Below are 25,079 nucleotides of genomic sequence, written 5' to 3' on the forward strand. Positions count from 1 at the left end.
TATCAACCGTAACGTCTCACCAAATAATATCAATATCATGACATTCCAAATCTCTTCTACGCTTACTGATAACTGTATTTTTTGTATATATAACAATCCCACCTCCAAATCCTAGTTGCCTATTTCTTCGATAGTAATCATGAGACAAACTGTTTAAAGTAAGGTCACCATCTGGAATTAATTGGTTAATATGTGTTTCTGTGAGACAAATTATATCATTTTCACAGAGTTCATACCCCATGCTAGATTTGTCTATCTCGTCCGATCTGTCTTGTACCTTTACGTGACATTTCGCGTAATTTTTACAATTCGATGTATTCATCCGCGTGTTAACTGTTTTAAATTGACAATTTGCATTTTAAATTTTCTGTTTTGTTATTATATGTATAGTTTTGATGTTGTTAAATATTTGATGTTGTAGATAAAATATATTTTACACTATCAAACACTTTGTAATCTATGTAAGGACGGACTATATTTTTACGCGGAAGCATTCAAACGTAGCTAAAGTAGTGAAGAGGTCATTATCATTTGAGGCCCAGGCGGTTTACTTGTAGTTTTTAGCGAAATTGAATATATTTTTTTCGAACTAAAAAGTGCGAAAAAAAATTCAATAAACTGTAACTGAGCAAGATCGGGTTATCTCAGTCTCGGGCTAAGATTCTGTAACATCCCAACCTCTGTTTGGACTTTGTTACAGAATCTTTACCCTCGACTGAGATAACCCGATCTCGCTCAGTTAAAGTTTATTGATTTTTTTTCTCGCACTTTTTAGTTCAAAAAAAAAGGTAATAGTCTATCATATCTAATTTATTTCTAATTGATCTTGCATTTAGATGAGAAATTTGGAGATTGCGCAGAGAACCAGGAATTAGTTCAATATCATAACACAATAGTAGAATTTTTAATACTAAATTAAAAAACACATTTTTCTCATTAAAGGTAAGAATATTAATATATAGTTTATAAGAAAAAAGCTTGGATGCATTATATAAAATGTTACTTCCATGTATGTCCTGTACCCGGAGTGTAAATAAATTTCGACAAGGCATCAACCGGTATCTACCTGGTAGAGTGCTGTTTCTGTTTTGGGTCACCGGATTTGCTTGTAAAGTTCCGGTTGTCAACCTCTTGGCGCTGTGACACTCCAATATGCCACTAAACCTACCAAAAAAGTCATTTTGTAGCCTTTGAAAGTTATGTTTTTATGAATCTAGACAGTTGTCACTAGTTTTGAACTCAAAATATGTTTGGTAATAACATATAGAAAATGATTTAGTTGTGTGAGTCATTTAAGCCATGTGCTTAATGAACCTGACCTCTCACACATTTTCTGTGTTTCCAGACACCTTTTTTTTAAAATACAGCCACTGTTATTGGGTCTTAGCACATTTTGTTCAGTATGTGAATATATATATAACTTGATAACACTTAATATTTGGGTTAAATCTGGACTAAATATGGCCTGTGGTAAAGCCTGAATAGTTGGACTGACCCTAATACTTTTATTAGGATTGTGTTCAATTTACTGAAATAATTTATCTGCATGTGTTTCAATATTACTATTATGATCTGTGTACTAGCTTTTAGCACCTTAATCTAAATAGAACAGAAATATAGTGTGCTGTTCTGCACAATTTTCATCCCCCCTTCTCCCCCTCCCTGTCCAACCACCTCTTCCCAGTTATTCGTAGGCCACTCCCTCATTCAAATTACGTTTATTTCTATGTTTAAAAGAAAGCAATGATTAAACTCAAGTTTAAAAACTCAATATCTCTAAAAAGTTTCAAATTGAAACTTAAATAACCTGTTTCAGCATACTCCCATGTGTAAAAGTACACCACAGCTTTTAGCACAGGTTACATAACACATTATTCACCCATTTTAAAGCACAATTCAGCATTAAGCACCATTTTATTGTTCGGTATAATAAATGTGGTAACTCGAAGTGTATGATAGTTGTTAACTGGCTTCTGCATGAAGTTGCACTGTCATAGTTTTATATTCAGACGCTCCAGATTTGAACATGTTTTTTGTTGAGTCTTATGATTTTTGAATTTTTCATTTTGTCATAGGTTGAATGTCTCTACATAACTGTTTAATATACCGTGCGCAACAAGACTATGAACAGCAAGTAGCCCCTCAGCACCACAGAACAAGCTTTTACAAAAGTTGCACATGTGAGTATCTGTATGTGTATGTGTCACATATAGATTTTTGGCTAAATCCAACTTAAATTCCCTTTTTTTAGTGAATTGTAGATTTATGGTTATTCCTGTCATACTATATACCTTCACCAACATCTTGTTTATTGATTTAATGTGTTTCTATTGTGTGTTTACTCAGATAATTAACTGTTTATAGCATTACATCTCCCCTATCCCCAATATTCTCCCTGTAAAGTGCCGGCACTCCAGGTAGCAAGAAGTGCTATGTATAAGTCTGTATAATTGATAGCTGATCAGTTGAGATGGATATCTGATAATCTTTAATGACTCATGTTTTGTGTAGAATTTTTGAGTTTTGTGTGAATTCTAAATGTGTTAAATTGTCAAAATTCTATCATTTACTCAAAATAAGTATTTGATTACTTAAGATACTGTAAAAATTACATTAACAGAGTCACCAAGATTTCTTTTCAAAAATACGTGAGTGGTATGGGTAATAAATGTGTGTGCAAAATATGAATTTGCTGAGTGTGTGCTAAATTGGTGTGCTAGAGGTTAATGTTAAGTAAGTGAAATGAGAATTGTATGGTGCTGACTCTGAATAGCACATGTATATCGGGGGCTATGATTTGATTTTTCTTCATAACTTATCATTTATTTAACCATTTCCTCGGTTATGTATATACTTTTAAAAACTTACTTCATTTCAACATTTTAAAATGTAAAGTTTCCCTTTAAGGACTCACACAACTAAATCAGCCAATCAGCAAGTGTTTCATACGTATGTAGTTCCTATCTGAAATAAGTTCCGGCTAATTACTGGGCCACTGAAGGAGTTTAATAAGGAACTGATGACAGATTTTTAGATAAATGAAATGTTCAGGTATTTAATTTTTGAAAAATATATACTTTTGATATATTTTTATGTCTCTGTGCGGATTTGCACAGGGGCAAAATGTCTGGGGGCGTTTCTGTTTCGGGTCACCGGTTTTGCTTGTAAACTTCCGGTTGTCAACTTCTTGGCGCTGTGACACTCCAATATGCCACTTAACCTACCAAAAAAGTAATTTTGTAGCCTTTGCAAGGTATGTATTTATGAATCTAGACGGTTGTCACTATTTTTGAACTGCAAATATTAAAGTTATTAGCTAAAATGTTTGGTAATAACATATAGTAAATGATTAAGTTGGGTGAGTCCTTTGAGCCAGATTCCGGAACTCCCAGTCCGGCACCGGCTTAATTTATGTAATGGTTACTGTTCGCTCTCTTGTATCCGCCTTGCTTTTGAGTAAAGCTACCGTTCGTGTGTAAGTGATTATTTTTGTGATGTTTAACCTCACTGGCGTAAAATCAGATAGCGGTGTCGGTCATCACGGTTAATCCAGCACGTGTATAATATAAATTAGGCAATTCCATTATGGGTGGGAAAATTTGATTGTTCACAGGCATATGAAACCATCCGTGACGAACCACTACGCTTTGTCACCACAGGTAAGTATTATAAATATATGTGCAAAACACATTTTGGGGAAATATTTGCAAGGATTTATTTTTATATTTAAAAAAAAAGTGAAAGTAAATTTAGTAAACAGGTTATAAACATTATGAAAACATTACGTTGGGTGTCAAGGATTTGGCACATGTTTACGAATAATTTGGACAAATCAATTATGAACGAGTGTAGTCGATAAAGTCACAACATACCATCCGTGACGACCAACCCAGCTGATCAACAAGGTAAATGTTTACACAGAAAGGGTAGATGAAAAGGCACTTCTGTTTCAAACTGTATACCCATGTACACATCATAGAAAATCAAGTTGCACTCGAGAGTAAAGATAATACTTTAGAAATCGGTATAGTATTTTTACGTTACAAAATGTATGTATATTGTATGAAGATACAGTACAACACACTTGTGAAATTATAGTTAAAGTATTGCAAGCACGGTAATTAAATGGCAGTAAACATACTGATGATTTACATACTTGTTATGTACTCGTGGTTTGGTTCATTTACTAATAACACTGTAAAACTGAACAGTGTTATTGTCAAACATTTAGTAACAAATTATATTATCGTTTCAAGATATCGGACTATAGCTTTCTTTGAAAGTTGTATTCATTTGTCAAATACGTGAAGTCCATTTGGAAAGTGCCGACATTGAGACGCGTTGAGCAAGAGTCCTGGGCCCGGTCCGCCGGGGAGGGGTTCGGGATAGCTGTGTAGCTCACGCAGAGAGGTGACGTGCGCCTTTTGCTGGAGGTTATCGCGAATAACAATGCGACCGTCAATGGTCCACGAACCAGATATGTGTTTGTTCTTTCTTAACCACAGTGTCTTACTGTACACTTCCATCCGCTGTTTCGTCAGTGCTTTATTTATGTGTGTGGTTGTTGACCAGACTTTTCACCTTTATTCGACTTAATCGGGTTGAATCTTGCCTCGTAGACTGTAGCTCGCGTGCAATAAGATAAAAATTGGACAATAATGTCTCAAGGTCGATCAGCACTTTTTGGACCAACTCGATGTGTTCTGCTGATATCGCTAGGAACTACCGCTACACCGAGCGCGTCATTACAAGTTATGAAGGTCATTCCAATATGGCTCCGACACCAAACTGTATATCAAATTCAATAATGCATTCCTGTCACAAAAAATCCTCCTCCAATATTTCTCAAACATAATTGAGGTACATCCACACTAAATTTCATAAAAAATATTCAATAACTGATGAAAAAACTCACTTTTTATATGTTTATTTTCCAAGCTGAATAAAAGTCACAATTCAGGAAAAAACTCATTTAAACTTGTAAATAACATAAGGTTGGATGTCCATGGAGGTGCATTTGTCGAGAAAAATATAAGAAAAAGCTTCAAATCTCGAGAGTGATGAAATGTATTTTGATTGGGTATTTCACAATAATTCATAAAGCTAACACGACTTTTGATACAAGTCAAGCCATATTACCTGAGTGAGAACCTGTAGTGAATGATGTACAGGTAAAGTTTCAATTGCTTTGCCTGCTCTTTTCCAAGCTCAGTCAGCCTTGTTCACTTTGTGCTCAGTTGTGATTTATTCAGATTTGACACATTTTCTTACATTTTTCTCGACAAATGCATCTCAATGGACATCCCACCTTATGATATTTACAAGTTTAAATGGATTCTTTTTACTGAATTGTGACTTTTATTCAGCTTGGAAAATGAACATATAAAAAAGTGAGTTTTTTCATCAGTTATTGAATGTGTGTTTTTTTTTAAAATGTAATGTGCATGTACCTCAATTATGTTTGAGAACTATTGGAGGAGTATTTTTTTGTGACAGGGATTGTTTAATGCTACCGGAATGCATTATTGAATTTGATATACAGTTTGGTGTGGCAGCCATATTGGAATGACCTTAAGATGAGATCATCAATACTCTCTCGTTCCGTCTCAAGGATATCTTCCATTTTGTCCATTCGATCTGTCAATGCTACTATCTCGGTCTAGAGATTGTCAATACCCATTGACGACTGTAAAGTCTGTTTAAATATAGCATTGTCCATAAGTATGCCCACTACCTGTTTTACCGATAATGTCTATCCAAAATATAAACACAATTATATATCTTGAGTATATGAGTAAAGTCAATATTTAGTATCGCTCGGTAAGGCACGTACACACATGTACGACTGCACGCTTTTCCTTGGGTCACTCACAGGTACGGAATGAGAGCTAAATAGTTAGTCTGTACTTGTAGAGTAGATGATTCAACATATGCAAATTAACGTGTATCGTTCCTCCTCCTTACTCACTTGTTTACATGGCCATGTCCCGTATCACGGCCCCAGCAGTTTATGTTCTCAGAGCAAATTAACGTGTATCTTTCCTCCTCCTTACTCACTCGTTTACATGGCCATGTCCCGTATCACGGCCCCAGCAGTTTATGTTCTCAGAGCAAATTAACGTGTATCTTTCCTCCTCCTAACTCACTTGTTTACATATTCATGTCCCATATCACGGCCCCAGCAGTTTATGTTCTCAGAGCAAATGCATACCAGCTCAGGTAGCGCCATGCTATATATAGCCGAAAATGAAAGACTATCCACATGTGGTTGGGTTTAGTGATTCAATGATTTTATTTTACAGTGGTTTACATTTCAATAGCGATATGACATTACATGGCCAGGAAGCATTTTTAATTGGAGGGAAGGAAAGCACAGATCCTCAGATCGTCAGTTGCAAATGAATACTGGTAAAAAATATTTTATGCAAGTAACAATAACAATATATTTATACATGTACTTGTTCTGTAACGCTTTCACCCTTAACAAAGGAAATTCATATAAATCGGCCGGGCGTCTGCATAAAAGCAATGAACTATACGCACAGTATAATTTACAACTACATTTTAAACTACACTTTATTAAATAAAATATATTAAAATTAATTCTAAAAAAGCAGTAAAAAACATACATTTTAGAATCGAGTAATTCGAAGCAAATCGGACGTTTTTGCATTGTTACAGTTTTAACAATGCAGTATGTATTGCAGTGGTACAATTTTGACATTGCAGATGTCTTGTGTGCCAGTTTACACTTTTGAATATGAATTGTGTTTCAGATTTCCAAGAAGTTAAGGTGAAATCTGTCGTTAACAGACACATTTGACTTCAAAGCGAAGAAGGCACTAGACAGGTTCAGTATAGAAGGAAGATCGGGAAGATGAGTCCACGTTAAAACACCAGCTATATATCGGTCCACGTTAAAACACCAGCTATATATCAGTCCACGTTAAAACACCAGCTATATATCAGTCCACGTTAAAACACCAGCTATATATCAGTCCACCTGTACCCCTGCAGCGGCTGAACGATCGCTTTTGCCAAGCTCTACTCCATTTCCTTTCCATACTAGACCCCCACTATTAAATACTACACCACCAATTCCAAAACATGACGTAAACGCCGCACATCAGATTGAACCATCTAAACAATGTGTTCTGTTCGAAACTTTCGACTCGACGACCTCTGGACATTTATCTTCACCTGCAAAGTTATCTATTACCGGAAAGACACTGACCAACTCTGGATTCACTCAGACTTTACGTAACAAGTCGAATATCGATATTCAATCAACATATACAATACCAGTTTATACACAATCTCCTATCAATATCCCAGGTTCAACCTCAGTGTCTACCAAGTCCCAAATATCTAATACCATACAAACAACCCCAGTGTCTACCACGTACAACAAATCTAGTACAAACACAACAAGCCCAGTGTCTACAATGTCTCACAAATCTAGTACAAACACTACAACCCCGATGTCTAACCAGTCCCACAATTCCAGTTCAAACACTACAACCCCGGTGTCTACCATGTCCAACAAATCTGGTACAAACACTATAACACCGGTGTCTACCATATCCCACAAATCCAGTACAAACACTACAAACCCAGTGTCTACCATGTTCGACAAATCTAGTACAAACACAATAACCCAAGCCTCTACAACGTCTCACAAATCTAGTACAAACACAATAACCCCAGTGTCTACCAAGTCCCAAATATATAATACCATACCAACAACCCCAGTGTCTACCACGTACAACAAATCCAGTATAAACTCTACAACCCCGATGTCTAACCAGTCCCACAATTCCAGTACAAACACTGCAACCCTGGTGTCTACCATGTCCAACAAATCTGGTACAAACACTATAACACCGGTGTCTACCATATCTCACAAATCTAGAAAAAACACTACAACCCCGGTGTCTACCATGTTCGACAAATCTAGTACAAACACTATATTACCGGTGTCTACCATATCTCACAAATCTAGAACAAACACTACAACCCCGGTGTCTACCATGTTCGACAAATCTAGTACAAACACAATAACCCAAGCCTCTACAACGTCTCACAAATCTAGTACAAACACAATAACCCCAGTGTCTACAATGTCCCTCAAATCCAGTACAAACACTACAACCTCAGCGTTAACCACGTCCAACAAATCTAGTACAAACACAACAAGCCCAGTGTCTACGATGTCTCACAAATCTAGTACAAACACTACAACCCCGGTGTCTACCATGTCCGACAAATCTAGTACAAACACAACAACCGCGGTGTTAACCACGTCCAACAAATGTAGTACAAACACTACAACCCGGATGTCTACCATGTCCAACAAATGCAGTACAAACACTAGGGCCCCAGTGTCTACAATGTCTCACAAATCTAGTACAAACACTACAACACCGGTGTCTACCGTGTCCCACAAATCTGGTACAAACACTACAACCCCAGTGTCTACGATGCCCTGCAAATCTAGAACAAACTCTACTACCCCGGCGTCTACCATGTCAAACAAGTCTAGTACAAACACAACAACCCTAGTGTCTACCTTGTCCAACAAATCTGGTACAAACAAAACAACCCCAGTGTCTACCGTGTCCGACAAATCTGGTACAAACATTACAATCCCAGTGTCTACCACGTTCATCAAAGCTGGTACAAACACTACGACCCCAGTGTCTACCAGGTCCAACAAATTTAATATACAAACTACAATCCCAGTGTCTACCACATCCATCAAATCTGGTACAAACACTTCGACCCCAGTGTCTAACAAGTCTCACAAATCTAGTACAAACACTACAACACCGGTGTCTACCGTGTCCCACAAATCCAGTACAAACACTACAACCCCAATGTCTAACAAGTCTCACAAATCTAGTACAAACACTACAACACCGGTGTCTACATTGTGTCACAAATCTGGTACAAACATTACAACCCCAGTGTCTAACAAGTCTCACAAATCTAGTACAAACACTACAACCCCGGTGTCTACCGTGTCCCACAAATATGGTACAAACACTACAACCCCAGTGTCTACAATGTCCCTCAAATCCAGTACAAACACTACAACCCCAGTGTCTACAATGTCAATCAAGGCTGGTACAAACACTACGACCCCGGTGTCTACCGTGTCCCACAAACATGGTACAAACACTACAACCCCAGTGTCTACAATGTCAATCAAAGCTGGTACAAACACTACGACCCCGGTGTATACCGTGGTCAACAAATCTGGTACAAACACTACAACCCCAGTGTCTACCACGTCCATCAAATCTGGTACAAACACTACGACCCCGGTGTCTACCGTGTCCCACAAATCCAGTACAAACACTACAACCCAAGTGTCTACCATGTCCCACAAATCCAGTACAAATACAACAACCCTAGTGTCTACCATGTCCCACAAATCTAGTACAAACACTACAACCCCAGTGTCTAACAAGTTCCATAAATCTAGTACACACACTACAACCCCATCGTCTAACAAGTCCCACAAATTTAGTACAAACACAACAACCCTAGTGTCTACCATGTCCCATAAATCTAGTACAAACACTACAACCCCAGTGTCTAACAAGTTCCCCAAATCTAGTACAAACCCACCAACCCCAGTGTCAACCACGGGAAACAAATAGTACAAACACAACAACCCCCGATGTCTAACCAGTCCCACAATTCCAGTACCAACACTGCAACCCTGGTGTCTACCATGTCCAACAAATTTGGAACAAACATTACAACGCCAGTGTCTACTTTGACCAACAGATCTAGTACAAACACAACAACCCTAGTGTCTACCCTACCATGTCCAACAAATGCAGTACAAACACTAGGGCCCCAGTGTCTACAATGTCAATCAAAGCTGGTACAAACACTACGACCCCGGTGTCTACCGTGTCCCACAAACCTGGTACAAACACTACAACCCCATCGTCTAACAAGTACCACAAACCCAGTACAAACACAACAACCCTAGTTTCTACCCTACCATATCCAACAAATCCAGTACAAACACAACAACCCTCGTGTCTACCATGTCCCACAAGTCTAGTACAAACACTACAACCCCATCGTCTAACAAATCCCACAAATTTAGTACAAACACAGCAACCCTAGTGTCTACCATGCCCCACAAATCCAGTACAATCACTACAACCCCATCGTCTAACAAGTACCACAAACCCAGTACAAACACAACAACCCCCGATGTCTAACCAGTCCCACAATTCCAGTACAAACACTGCAACCCTGGTGTCTACCATGTCCAACAAATCTGGAACAAACATTACAACGCCAGTGTCTACTTTGTCCAACAGATCTAGTACAAACACAACAACCCTAGTGTCTACCATGTCCCACAAATCCAGTACAATCACTACAACCCCGGTGTCTACCACGTCAAACAAATTTAGTACAATCCCAGTGTCTACCACGTCCATCAAATCTGGTACAAACACTACAACCCCTGTGTCTACCATGTCCAACAAACCTGGTACAAACACGACAACCCCAGTGTCTACCATGTCCAACAGATCTAGTACAAACACAACAACCCAAGTGTCTACCATGTCCAACAAATCTGGTACAAACACTACAACCCCAGTGTCTACCATGTCTCACAAATCTAGTACAATCACACCAACCCCAGTGTCAACCACAGGAAACAAATCCAGTACAAACACTACAACCCCAGTGTCTAACAAGACCCTCAAATCTGGTAAAAACACTACAACCCCAGTGCCTACCATGTCCCACAAATCTAGTACAAACACACTAACCCAAGTGTATACCACAGCAAACACATCCAGTACAAACTCTACAACCCCAGTGTCTACCATGTCCAACAAATATGGTACAAACTCTTCTACCCAAGTGTCTACCATGTCCCACAAAGCTAGTACAAACTCTACAACCAAGGTTGCTTCCACGAGTGCTTTCTCGTTCATGGACTCTAATAGTGTACAAGAGAATGTTCAAGTGACATGTTCTGAACAATGTGCTCATACATCATTGAAGCACATACAGATCAATACGAGTACGGCAACAACCGTGTCCTCAAGTATTCGACCAAATGTGCTGAAGTGGAATGAGGTTAAAACCTCTGATGAAGTCGTCGACAGGGCAGTCTATAACCAATGGCAGCGTGAGAAATGGAACCTGCATGACAAGGTAGGATGATACACACATGTATAAATAATTAACTTGTGTTAATGGTTGTTTGTATATGTTAAACCCCCCTAAAAAACAAGGTTTGATCACAGATGTGTAAATAACACAGTACATTCAGTAAAGAATATTATAGAAATACCTAAGTAAGGGTTTTCTAGCATCTAAACCAACAGCTCTGGTCGCTAACTTAAAAAAACTCCTTTACGTCATGTTCAAAACTTCTTGGATGCCACGAGGGTAAATTTCAATAAGGTTATGTGTTTGTTAACAGCATTGCACTCGTGTTCGTACATTAAAAAGCATTGTATGTGCAGAATACGTATATTGAACATATCCATGCATGTCTTAAAAGATGTTTGGTCTACTTTATAGGATTGGTAGATTAGGTCCCAGAAGTTTCACATATCAGGTTGATACAGAGAGTTACAATGTAACATAATATGCTGTTTTAAGCTTCAAATATACATTCAGATGAAGCAAAAGTTAAACACTTGTGGCGTAATAAAGGGTGATAAGTACCTTTCCAATTGCTGCCTTTGTACATATTTTCCAAACTACTTGAACTATAATTAGCGCTTCCTAACTTCAAATTCAGTGACTCATTCTTCAAATACAATGAACTGTTAGTGTGCGAGTACTTCAAAAGTCTCCGAGAAATCCCCATGTGATATCCTGACCAGGGGAATATCTTACCCTACGAGCGTCCGAACCTTGAATATTCCCATATAACATATGCGTTTATTACATTTTTCAGATAGTGACTTCGGTTATCCTGTGGGGCCAAGGAGTCCAAACGCCATCAACATTCCATATAGACATCAAACGCGCAAACGAACCTGATCTAGAATTTCTTCTGTTGCAAGTAACCAATTTGAAAACTCACGCGATATTTCAAACATTTATCAGAAATAGTCGTGCCTCTGAGATCCGTAACTTCATGTGCCCATATGACGTATTGGAAGCGTCCACAGCAACAGTAACTGTACACGGTGTACGCATGTCTGGTGTGAACAATCGTCTTTGGTACACCGTCCTGACTGGAGACAAGAAAACAGTGCTCTTTAGAGATGGTAACTGTTGTTAATGATATCATTTGATAATAACCTCAACTATCTATCATCGATATATTTATGAGTATCTTCACTAGGTAAATTAGTAGATTTAAGTTTTTAATTTGCACTGACAAAATCATAAACGCCATTGATTATCTTGGTAAAATTGCAATGGTAATAGACGTTTGATTTACAAAAAAATATGCACATATGTTTGGTTATAACTGAAAATCGAATTGCTGCATATTTTTGATACACAGGCCTGAATTACACTGATCTGATGATGACTGCACAACCTATAAGAACATACCAAGATTTTGTAGCAGATGATTCGAAAAAGGTAAATTAATTTTGTTTTCAGAGAGATGTGTTATATCAACAGACAGGCCAGCGTGGGATGCACGTAGGTAACATTTAAACATGTTTTTGATTCTCTGATATAGATTGAATTTGCCCTTAAATGGTAATATTTCTGGCTTCATACGATATTCTCACAGGCCAATAGGTTACAGATAAATCTGCTTATTTCTGCCATAACCTTTAGCCTTTGTTTATTTGTTTATATGGGATGAGGTTTGAAGTCCCATCAAAAGCTAAGGCCATGTTAAGTCCGGTACCTAGGGAGAACCTGCCGTTAAATAAGAGTTGGTAGGGAAGTGAGAAAAGAAAACACACAGATCCAAATACTGCCCTACGGGCAGCAGATCATCTTTGTTAATGAATGTATGAGTTAGTATTATCAACAGTATCTATTTTATAGGTTCATCTCCTTCGTCTTTCTTCAATTTTCCCCAAGCAAAAGACATGGAAGAAAACCTTGTCTTAAGTTCACCGCAAATTATGAAATTGATACTATTTTTAATAATTTAGTCCCGATCTTATTTATGCGAAACAATGTAATATTAGTAATTTAATGACGAGCCACCATGTGTGTTATATATATATGTGAGTGTGTAAAAGACGGACAGTTGCCTCTTATTAATAGAGCGGATCTGATACCAGCCTTGGACTGCAACTTCACTAATACACCATCAAAACCCTGCAGGTCGGAGATCGAGAAAAGGATACCTCTGCTGTTATCCACTGCATCCATCGTTAAAGGCGATATAGGTTGGGACCCACTGCAGAATTGGGGATTTGCTATTGGGTCCTCTTTTTCGAGACACAAAAATGATCAATAATAAATCTGCTGCACCCATTGCAATATTTGGGATTTTTAGATTTCTGTATTCTCTCAACTTCCCTTTATTTACTAGCGCATTGCTTGGCAAAACCTATATATAAATATTTTGGCTCTAATGCTGAGCTGAGGAAGGCAATTAGTTCCGTCCCCAGGCCGGGACATACCAAGGTCCTTAAAAATGGTAGTTGTTATTCCCTGCTTAACGTTCAGCATTAAAAGGAATGGCAAAAACTGGTTCACCCGTTGTCAGTAAAATGAGACCGGGCGGAATGTTGTGCTGGTTGACATCGGCACTCCCTTACAGTGAGATAGTTCTATAAAGTCAGTATCAGATCCGATCTATCACAAGGCAGCAAGCACACCAACACACCCTGTCTCTTGCACACACCCAGACACACACATATGCAAGCACGCATACACAACACGCTTGGAGTAGCACGTCATTAAATGACCTAGGCTGTTAGTAGCGTTAAACAAAATAAAAACAAACCAAACCTAACACTATCATAACAAAAATGATACGTTATGTTAAACAGTTAAATTGTAATTATATGTAAAATTAGTGCTGAATATTTAGTAGGGATGGCAACTACCATTTTAAAGGTCTTTTTGTATGTCCCGTTCTGGCACAGAACCCATTGCCTTCCCCATTTGGTAAATTGCTTGACGCTAGGAAATCAAAAATTTGGTAGAAAGAATGGATTAAAAAAAAGGATAGGGTTACCAGGATAAGTTTGCAGTGGGTGTTTCGGATTTATTTTGGTCGCTTTATTGTCTCGTAGCAGAGTGCACAATTATGCAGGTGTTCCCATATTAGTTGTCTCTTCCAACTGAATGGGTTCCACAAAAATATCATTTTTACCAGCCAGAAATATGTATAAAGGACAGTTATTTACAATGTCATGAATTGTACATGTTGTCATAGTTATATTCCATTTACCCGTTCTCTCACTTCAGGGATCCTACCATGTAACTGTAGTCAGTACCGGCCCACGGCGGTACATGTTGACAGACCTACAGCACAGGGACGAACACACGGACGCCTTTATTATTACTCTTTATCAGACTCACCCTCCAGCCGCATGTATAATGATATACCATGGTTCAGAAACAACGTATGAGATCCCCTTCAATCTAAACCCCGCCACAGAGTATAAACTACAGCTGTTCAGAGTCTGCACGAGATACGTCATGAATGACGTGTTTTTTATTGGAAATTCATACTCAACCGTAACAACTTTTACTGCACGTAAGTGTATAAAGAATAATAACGAACTCTGTTTGCCCATTCATACAAACACAGAATATATCAAAGAAATGCACTTGTGAACAAATTTGTATAATTGTCTCAAATACTGTTCTGAACAGTAAAGTGGCTGTTTCATACAAAAGTAGTCCGGTTTAGATATATTGAAAAATGCCTGTATAACATTAACGTTCTCTGACACTAAACACAACATTTCTGTTAGTATATACACACTAAAAAACAGGTAAAACATATTTTTAACATTACTATAAAGCAATCTGCACTTCGAAGCGTGACAGCCTCCATTCTGGCTTAGAGATATACATGTATGCATGTAGAACAACACGTCACACTTGACCCTGTAAAAAGCTATGTTTATTTCAGATATGACGCAAAATGAGGTGTTGGAACTTTACATCAAGGCGACACGTTTCGTTTTAAGAAGACCGCCCAACTATTTCAATATTTCTCATTTCTATCGCAATAAGTCCGAGGAGTACTTTAACAATATCATGAATACAGATGGTTTGATGCACAAGTACGACAAGAACTTCGGGGGAGATCAGGCCTCCACACTCAACAAACAAGTACAGGGTCTGTTCTTCAGCGCAGCCGTGGACCCGGTGACACGTTTACCTCCAGACTTTTCCTTTTTCGGGCCAGTAAGGTTACATGTCCCCACATTCGTCCTGTTGAACCGCAACATGAACATGTATTTCTCTGACTTCTACTGTCACTATTTTAATCACAAGGACCAATTGGTCCTTACGGTCAAGGGCAGTCCGACTGACCACTACTGTAGTGAACGACTCGTTCTGGTTGACCAGACCAACAACCCGTTTCTCATTAGATACGGTTTCACTGAAATTGTCCAAGTAACAATGAACGTTACAGTAGAAGTATTCTACACTGAGGACTTACATGTCGCGGCTTTGATGTTGTTCAGTAATGTGTTCTTTACCACAACAAAACAACAGGGAAACGCTTTGGCCATGGTAAACGGCATTCCGAAAAACAGGCACTGTGGCGTATGTAATTTGGACTGTTTCCTTCTCGCTCACAATATGCTGTAATGATTCAGCGGACACGACATAGTTATATTTTGTTTACATCTGCTATATAACCTAACGTTTTATGCAACAGTATAGTTTCGCTTTCACTGAGAGATTTTTTTTAAACAAAAGTGAACTTGCTCAGAATGAAAAGAATATATATATGAGAGCTTCCAGGGCTGAGCATCCTGGAAATAGCTTCCCGTACAATCTGTTGTCCTTACTTAGGGGGTATTGCAAACAACGCCATTCTTTTAATATACAAAATAATAATCTTGCATCTGTCATTCTTATATTTATTCATAAATACCTTACTTAATATTATATTTTTATCTTTCACCACAATGTTGCACCATACCTCTTACATTCCAAGACGTCGCATTTCATTCCGTATTGTATTTTAGAAGAAAAACATTAGTAAATAAAGAAAATATTGATCAAATAATGATCCCCATCTTTGTTTATTCTAAAATATAAAAAATAATATGAATCTAATACATAAACTTATACCACTATGTTTTTAAGACCAACTTACATGATATATACCCCACCTACAGCCCTAAGCAAAATTAAAAGTCAAAATAATTTCGAAAATACTAAATGTTGGACATTGTATAAGACATTAGCTACACAATGTTCGACATTGTATATATAACACATGCAATGCTCTTTTTTGACATTATATAACTAACCTGCAGACCACATATTTTACATAAAGCGGACTGTATATTTAACATTTTGAATTTTTCGTCTAACATTAAGTTAGCAACTTGTTCCGCTGTATATAGTGAGAAACACTATAGGATAACGTATTCATGTTTTATTTTACTTTAACAACAAGGTTTAATAAGTTTAGTTTGGTTTAATTTTGTTTAACGTCCTATTAACAGCTAAGGTAATTTAAGGACGTGCCTCTATGTGTGTATGCAGGAGACAGGGTATGTTTGAGTGCTTGCCTCCTTGTGATAGCGCGGATCTGATTCCGACTTTATAAAGCTTTCTCACTGAAATGCCATGCCCAAGACACCCAGCACAGCATTTCGTCCGGTCACATTATACTGACAACAGGTGAACCAGTTGTTGCCATTCTCCTAAATGCTGAACGTTAAGCACGGAATAACAACTACCATTTTTAAGGAATTTGGTATATCCCGGCCTGCGGACAAAACCCATAACCTTCCTCACCTGAACGAACGCTCAACATTCAAGCCAAAAGTAAAGCAAATCCTCAATTCTGCAGGGGTTACAAAATAATTCGGTTTAGTGCCTGTTAGCCTGATCAATCATCTCGAGAGCTTAATCTCTGTGCTGATCATATCAACTTTTATCACATCAAGCGAGCTATAAACATGATTGACTAGGCTACACACTGAGGGCACACACTGTATAATTTGATGGTTTCATTACTGTTGTCAGTAACACCCTGTAATAACTTTTATGTTCATACATTTGTGATAAAGTATCAACTGAAACTTTCCTATATTGCCTCGGTTAACAATATCACCAAAGCTCAAGATTCAGTTGACTTTTGTGATAATGTTTGTTCTGGGTTTGTTTTTTTGTTGTTGGTGCTTTTTTAAAAACATCAAGGGCAATCATTTGTACATTTGTTTATTTTGTTTTCAGTATTATGATGCAATACATGCAGATACACTGATTTCCATTTTTCTTTTTTACAACAATACCATCATTTTTGTTTCGATTTTTTCCAATTTCTCATTTTCTCACCATTGTTACGCTATATCACCATAGTTACATTACATTATCACAATATATCCATAGTAACACTTGATCACCATTGTCACACAATATCATTTCAGCTACTCTTGATTACATTATTAACTCCTAATTACTATTGTTACTCTACATCACCATAGATACACCATATTACAATAGTTACACTGTGACAACAGTTATCTATGTCAGCATGGTTACACTCTGTCATCATATCAAAGTTACACAATCTCATCACAATTTCTCTTAATTATTAAAGTTACACTATATCACCATAGTTACACCATACTACAATAGTTACACTATGTGACCATAGTTACCCCATACTACAATAGTTACACTCTATCACAGTATCACCATTATTCAATATATCTCCAAAATACACGTTATAACCATAATTACACAACGTAACCATATTTACACTTATCACCACAATTACAATCTATCAATATGGTGATGCCACAATTGTACTCCATTACCATACTTTCATTGTATCATATCAGTTACATGACATTACCATATTTACACTATTAACATGGTTACTCTAAATCACAGTTACACGATATAACCATAAGTGCACTATAATACCATAGTTAATCTCAATTACCATATTTACACTACATTACCATAGTAACACTATATGACCACAGTAACACTATGTTAGCACATCTTTATTTAAGACTGTATCACCATAGTTACAATTTATCACCAGGGATACACGTTATAACTGTAGTTACGATATATTACTCAAGTTACATTAATCACCACCGTTATAATTTATCATCATGGTGAAACTTCTATCACCATAGTAACACTATATGACCACAATTATACTTTATCAGCAGTTACAGTAAATCAGTACAGTAACACGTTGTTACATTATAGCACCACAGTTATACAATATTACAATAGTTACTCTATATTACCATAGTTAAGCTATATTACCATACTTCTGTTACCATGGCTACACTTTATAATAATATCAATTTTTATTACTTCAGTTGTATTTATACTAATAGTTACACTTTATTTAGCAGAGTTACACTATCATAGTGACACTATATCAATATACATATAGGATCTTAAATGAGTTTTCATTTCATGAGATTTTATGAAACGAGTTTTAGGAGGTTTTTGTGTGCGAGCCTTGGCGAGCAAAAGTTAAAACTTTGAGACGAGTTTTGAAAAAGCTCATATGAAATAAAAAAGAATTGAAGATACCTTTTATCACTTAACTCAAAAAAATTACATTTTGACAGGTTTTAAAGTCAAAATGTAGAGTGCCATTCACAATTTATGATGTCACGTCATTGTCCATATAGTGACGTCACAATCGATTTCTGACTGGCACTGTCAATGAAAAACGATCCAGGGTCCATTATACTAGTGGCATATGTAAAAATATTACACGGGCGAATTCACTGGATAACAGGCCGATTATGTGATAAATGTACATATACTACTACCTATTATTAGTGATTATTTGATGGCATAAAATATCCTCATTTATTGGTTTCGTTGTCCTAGATAAGTTCCTATATTAAGTTATAACATTTCGTTAAATATTGTAAAAGCAGAGGTATCAGTAATGTTCTTGTTTTGGTATGTCACTATATTTTGAATTTTTAAAATTGTATATTTCATATTTCTTGTAAACGTGTAAAATAAAATATTTTGGTCGTCTTCAAAATCCTCAAGAAAATATTTCTCTTCATTTCTAATGATGTCAATTGATTTCCATTTCAAGAAAGGATTATCAGATGAAGTTCTTCATGTAATATTAACTGCTGTACATAATTACAATTGTAAATCTGATGACATTGTGATGCTATGTTTTCACAAAAATGACTTTTTTTTGTCAGATCTAATTATTTATTGTAATTTTGCTTCAGTAAATACAGTCCCATGAACAAAATTCCAATCGAAATGCTTTAATTGTTTGGAGAAACTGCAGGATGCTTAGTTTTTGTCCAAATAGTTCCCCAGTTTTGTATTTGATTTTTTCTAGAACGATAGTAATCTTCCCATTTTATTTCTGCGTTAGGTTTTCAGTTAGACACTAACTATTTTGTGTATCTTATTTTCTTGAAGCGTTTTATGTAGAATGATAATGTGACAATTTTGTTACGTTATTTTTATCAATGAGTTGTAATTCACAATTAATGAAGCACTCCTTATCTTGGTGCACATCATTTGTCAGTATTTGTTGATACTTATGTGCGATTGATTCTCAATTGTTGTGATTTTGATATCCAATTGAGTTTTCCTAACATTCTTTGTAATATCTGTTGATGTTGTCAAAGTTATTTGTTGAAATGATGTGTAGTGCAGGGACTAAGAGTTAACCTTAAAAAGTGAATTTTTGAATAATTTCTGGTTTAAGACTTTACTTTTACTATTGTTTGGGATTCTAGCTCTAAAACGTGACCAAGATTTAGTACAATGTTAACAAAATTTTGGAATGTTATTCAAATTAATACCTTCTAGACAGGAACATGAACAAATGAAACATTTATTACAAAATCTATCAAATTTCTGAATATTCAATTTGACGTTTGTCTTTTACTTTTAAGTTTGGCTTGATGTTTTTTATTTAGCATTTGTTTTTTGTCGACCATTTGTTGGCCCTAATGACCTATCCTGTGTTGAAGGGCCGTTAAGCATTGGTAATACATGTAATAATATTCTGCAGGAAGAATTTTTATTTTGTATAAATACATCAATATCAGCCATATTTATTCTTACCCTTATGAGTGAGAGTTCTGTTTATTATTATGTACATATAATCAGTTCTTAAGTTTTGAATCTTTTCTTTACAAATGTCTATATTATATCCACGATGGACTCCTAGAGTTTTTGGTCCATTTGATTTGAATGAAAATGGTTTTATTTTTCCGTTTCCCTAGGTTTGGTTTGGTTTCATTTTGTTTAACGTCCTATTAACAGCTAAGGTCATTTAAGGACATGCCTCCATGTGTGTAGTGTATGCGTGCTTGCGTGTGTGTATGCAGGAGACAGGGTATATCGGTGTGCTTGACTCCTTGTGGTAGCGCGAGACTGATGCCAACTTCATAGTGCTATCTCACTGAAATGCCATGCCGAAGGTACCAAGTACAGCATTCCGCCCGGTCACATCATACTGACAACGGGTAAACCAGTTGTTGCCATTCCCCTTAATGCTGTTTCCCTATGTTTTTAGCTCGTGTTTTACAAAATGAAGTTTTGAGCCTGATGCTTTTTCATATATTTTTATATTAAAAGACTTTCTTATTGATTCTTCAGTCTTGTGTATATGTTGAAGATCATCAGCAAATCCATTAAGTTTTACTTCTGAAATATTTTGATTTGGTAATTTTATACGTTTTACGGAGTTAGCTCGAATAGTACAAGCAAAGGCTTTGCTTGGATTATGTTCATTAACGCGCTATCAGGCATCCATGACGCACTTCCCTGGATATAGGGAAGGACTTGGAAGTGAAATAATTTGTTTCAATACATGTTTTGACATTATCTTATACTGTAACATTTTAATCCAATTGCAATATAATTTACCAAATTTGAAAGCTTTAAAGCAGTGACTTACTCAATTCCATTTTGATCTATCTAAAGCTTTTTGTTGATCAATATGAATATTTGCCCCTTTTTCCTTTTTGTTCCTACATATCACAATTATCAATTTTATCTTATAATTCACTATTAGCTTCCATTATATGTCTAACTGCTGGTTGTTATGTTATTATATTTTTATCATCCATTCCTTTCCAAATTATCCATTTTATAATTTATATGACTGTATTTTTTTTTATCAATATGGAAAATTCATTATTCCTGGAGTAGCCTAGTATAACATTGTCCTGTGTATCTACGACCAAATAGCGTAATATCTGAGTCTCTCCGTAGGAAATAAAAATATACAGGACCAAGCTGTAGACCGACAACATAGTGTAAGTGAGTCTGATTTCACACACATTCTTGTCGTTTTGAATTTACACAAAACATTGCAAGCAAAACATATAACTATCGTAACATAACCTTATGCAATATTTCTGTTCCCAGTTTGATTTGAATAAAGAGAAACGGGCTTAGAGGGTACTATAAGGAGAATTCAAACTAAAGTACTAACTAGTAACGATGATTGAAGTGTTCTTTGGAAGCTGTTATTGATTATGAATAAATGCGAGCACTTGCTTTCCGATAAAGTTACGTGTATACAGCGTGAATGTACTTTCTCTCATCAGTTGAAAAGACAAATGTGTTTAATAAAATAAAATAGGTTTGCACATGCTCAGCTAGAAGTGCATCATCGACAGCTTCCGTTAAATCAGTTAAGGATTTCTTCATTATTGATAAATAATGCCAAGAGACTTTTGTCTTTGTCAATTTCATGACATGAATTTTTCATAAGGAGTATCAAACCATATTATCACGAGGAATTTTATGTCAAGATTTCCGAACAAATTTTACTTCACTAAATTGACCCTTAAAATAGTATGCGCTTTGAGTTGGACGCACCGAGTATGAGCGATACCGACACTTGTTTTGCAGTTTTGTCGTTGTCGCTCCGAGACTCTTTATCACCAACTGTTTCTGCTGGCGTTTCAAACTTTGTTCGTGCATCCCTACCTTACCGAAGCTCGTCTGCGTATTTATCAATTTCGCATTGTCGATGTTCTGTTTGAATTCCGTTTAAGTTTGATTGGGCAAATGACATTAATGCCATTTTCGAGGCTGTTATTAGAGGTATTGCCGTGCAATATGATCAGTAATTTCACAAAAGTGGTACATTTATACGACGGGTGGTCTATCTCATCGCAGTGCTAACACGGTGTTCTGTTGTTATTTGTCAATATTCGTACATCAAACTGTCTCACCTACGTACGCAAATAAAAGGTTGGAACACAACTAACAACATCGATGTCCCTGATACCTTCTTGAGGGGTTCATATTTTACTGAATTATATCAAGGTTTAATTTTAAAAATCATAGCAATTGAGGAATGTCGTTCAAACAGAAACATCAAAATAATTCATATAATAAAATAAATCTGAAACGTTTCACATTGAAGTTTAACGTCCTCGCAACAGCCAGGGTCACATGAGGACGGATGCCTATGGAGATACCGATTGAAACAAAAAGTAAAGAAAACACGAAACGCAAAAAATAAAATAAATCCCAACTGTGGCAATTTTTTTGTCTCTTTCATGTCCCCTTCGTAGAAGACATGGATGAAAGCGCCCTTTTTTCATTGAGCCCCACATGTGTCGCCGATACGACATGCATGCAGTGGATACATTAGGGTTATTTTTGATTTCTTCAATGTCTTCTTGATAGAAAACAAGGACGTCCCCCCATCAGTCTCCTCTTACGCTCATACAGTGGGGTACAGCAGGCCTGTTCCCAAACCTGCATGGGTTTCATTAGTAAGTAAGATTGTTGGAAATAACTTTGTAAACAGCAGCCGATTGATAAAACTCCCTCGCATTTATATGGAAATGTATATTTGCATCTGACACTAATAATGTCAGATTCTCTACAAGAATAATCCATTTCACAACGTTTATTTAAACACGTGTACTTTCAAATTGATACGCACTTTTGGGGGGCATGACTGTAAACATGAATTGAACACAGCGGCTTTGTTTAATCGTAATGGATCGGAGACGTAAAGAGTAACCAATGGCGTACAGACTCAATGACAAATTTAGTGGCATCTAAATCCTTTAAAACAGGTAGACTTAAAAGCGATGTCTCTTGCAGCCACGTTCAGTCATTACCTGTTAAAGAAATATGTACAAACACAAAACAAAACAAAACACCACAAACAGGTACAGTATGTACACAGTTTATCTGTTACTTTGTTTCGGGATCATTTATTTCAACACAGAAGAGGTCTTTATGGCCAATAAAACGTAGATAAAACAAGAAAAAGAACAAACAAAATGATAAAAGGACAAATGTCATCTTGAAAAGCAAAAATGACTATGGTTAGTTATATCTTTTGGAACAGACCAACAGCTTTTCAGGTAGATTAGAATTGTCGTGATATTTACCGCTTCGAAGAGATTTGAGATTTGTTATATTACTATAAAACAACTCTTCTCGTGTTGGCGGAAAGTCATTGCAATCTAATAACAAGTTTTTTACTGTAAATGGATCGTAACATGCTACATATTGAGATTGGTCCTCGCATTTGAATACGAATGGGTAAAATATGACTGAGGGCGAGCCTCCATATGTGTTGTGTATGCATGCGTGTATGTGTTCCGGAGGCTGAATATGTTGGTGAATTTGCCTCGTTGTGATGGCGCGGATCTGATGCCGTCTTTATATTACTATCTCACTGAAATGCCATGCCGAAGAACCCCTGCAAGTCGTGGATAGATAAAGGAATACACCTATTGTTATCAACTACATTATCGTAAGAAACAGCTGATGTGGGAACCCCCTGCAGAATTGGGGATTTGTTTTTTACCCTCCACTTGGGGGACACAAAAGCAAAAAAAAAATAAAAAAATGCTGCACCCATTGCAATATCTTTCTCTCTACTTCTGACTTCGTTTTATTTTCTAGCTTGGCAGTGCCTCAACAAAAGTGATGACGTTCGCCAAGGTGAGGAAGGCACCGGCATCTGTCCTTATGCAGGGACATATCATAGTCCTTAAAAATGAAAGTTGCCATCCCTGCTTTACGCTCTGCAACTGGTTCATGTGTTGTCAGTATAATGTGACCGGGTGGAATTCTGTGCTTTTTGTCTTGATGAAGTCAAATATGGTTATCCAAGATCAGAGATTCGAGCCTAATTATTATGTATTATTTATGTATACAGGATATCAATCCACGCGGTATTCTGTTGATATATATGACAGCATATGTTTACTCAGCTTTGCTTTCTACATAGATTTGGTTTAATATGTGGTTCATTATTTCTTATTTCTATTGATGAAATGATATTTAACAATATATATGTTGAACATAAAAAAGCATTTAGAAGACAGTAATACTATACATCAGTAATGCAACAGAAAGCAAAACATGTTTTATTTGTTATCGAATTGCAAGTTGAGTATTATTTATAACGTAAAGGTAATACTGTTATCAACTCATCATCATCTGTGTACGTCACACACTCAGTACTATATAAATAATGATTACTCGTGGATATAAATACACTGTTTATATTGGTAATATGAATGTAGATACTCACACCAATCCGAATGTCTTAATTACCTATGTTGTTTGGGCTTCCGTTACAGTAGCCGTTTGAGGCTTACATCCAATGATAAGCTCGGAATTATTTATAACTTTACAGGTATTGGTTTCGTGGATATAAAGGTTTGTGGGGACATGACAAGAAATATAAATACCGCACTTACAAATAACAGTGACGATGCCCCTGTACCGTACCTGGTATAGTTGTATAAATACCACACCTACATATAACAGTAACGATGATCCTGTACCGTACCTGGTTTAGTTGTATAAATACCACACATATAAATAGCAGTGACGATGCCTCTGTACCGTACCTGGTATAGTTGTATAAATACCACACTTACATATAACAGTGACGATGCCTCTGTACCGTACCTGGTATAGTTGTATAAATACCACAC

At 36.6% G+C, this 25,079-nt stretch overlaps 3 protein-coding genes across 6 annotated transcripts in view; all 3 read left to right on the forward strand.

Moving 5' to 3' along the window:
* The window catches only part of LOC110458476, a 24,524-nt gene extending 16,374 nt beyond the window's left edge, over positions 1-8,150 (forward strand). For all 3 annotated transcript variants that reach the window (XR_002463797.1, XR_002463796.1, XR_002463798.1), the window contains 2 exons: positions 6,303-6,408; positions 6,777-8,150. The gene's annotated coding sequence lies outside the window, so the exon portion shown is untranslated. The remainder of the gene's footprint in view (positions 1-6,302; positions 6,409-6,776) is intronic.
* Positions 8,151-8,210: 60 nt separating this feature from the next.
* On the forward strand, positions 8,211-9,665 carry LOC110458488 (uncharacterized threonine-rich GPI-anchored glycoprotein PJ4664.02-like). The gene has a single exon (XM_021510206.1). It carries the CDS (start codon positions 8,211-8,213, stop codon positions 9,663-9,665), a length of 1,455 nt encoding a protein of 484 aa, XP_021365881.1.
* Positions 9,666-10,275: 610 nt separating this feature from the next.
* On the forward strand, positions 10,276-16,414 carry LOC110458463. Of its 2 annotated transcripts, XM_021510168.1 has the most exons (6): positions 10,276-10,424; positions 10,461-11,199; positions 11,954-12,269; positions 12,512-12,591; positions 14,392-14,683; positions 15,065-16,414. In XM_021510168.1, the coding sequence occupies exons 1-6, from the start codon at positions 10,291-10,293 to the stop codon at positions 15,751-15,753; spliced, it is 2,250 nt and encodes a 749-aa protein (XP_021365843.1). In that variant the 5' UTR covers positions 10,276-10,290; the 3' UTR covers positions 15,754-16,414. The 2 variants fall into 2 exon arrangements, with proteins under 2 accessions (XP_021365843.1, XP_021365842.1); XM_021510167.1 differs by having other exon boundaries at positions 10,276-11,199.
* Positions 16,415-25,079: the final 8,665 nt, after the last annotated feature.

This window comes from Mizuhopecten yessoensis, unplaced genomic scaffold (genome assembly GCF_002113885.1).
Source record: "Mizuhopecten yessoensis strain PY_sf001 unplaced genomic scaffold, ASM211388v2 scaffold9615, whole genome shotgun sequence".
Classification (NCBI taxonomy): domain Eukaryota; kingdom Metazoa; phylum Mollusca; class Bivalvia; order Pectinida; family Pectinidae; genus Mizuhopecten; species Mizuhopecten yessoensis.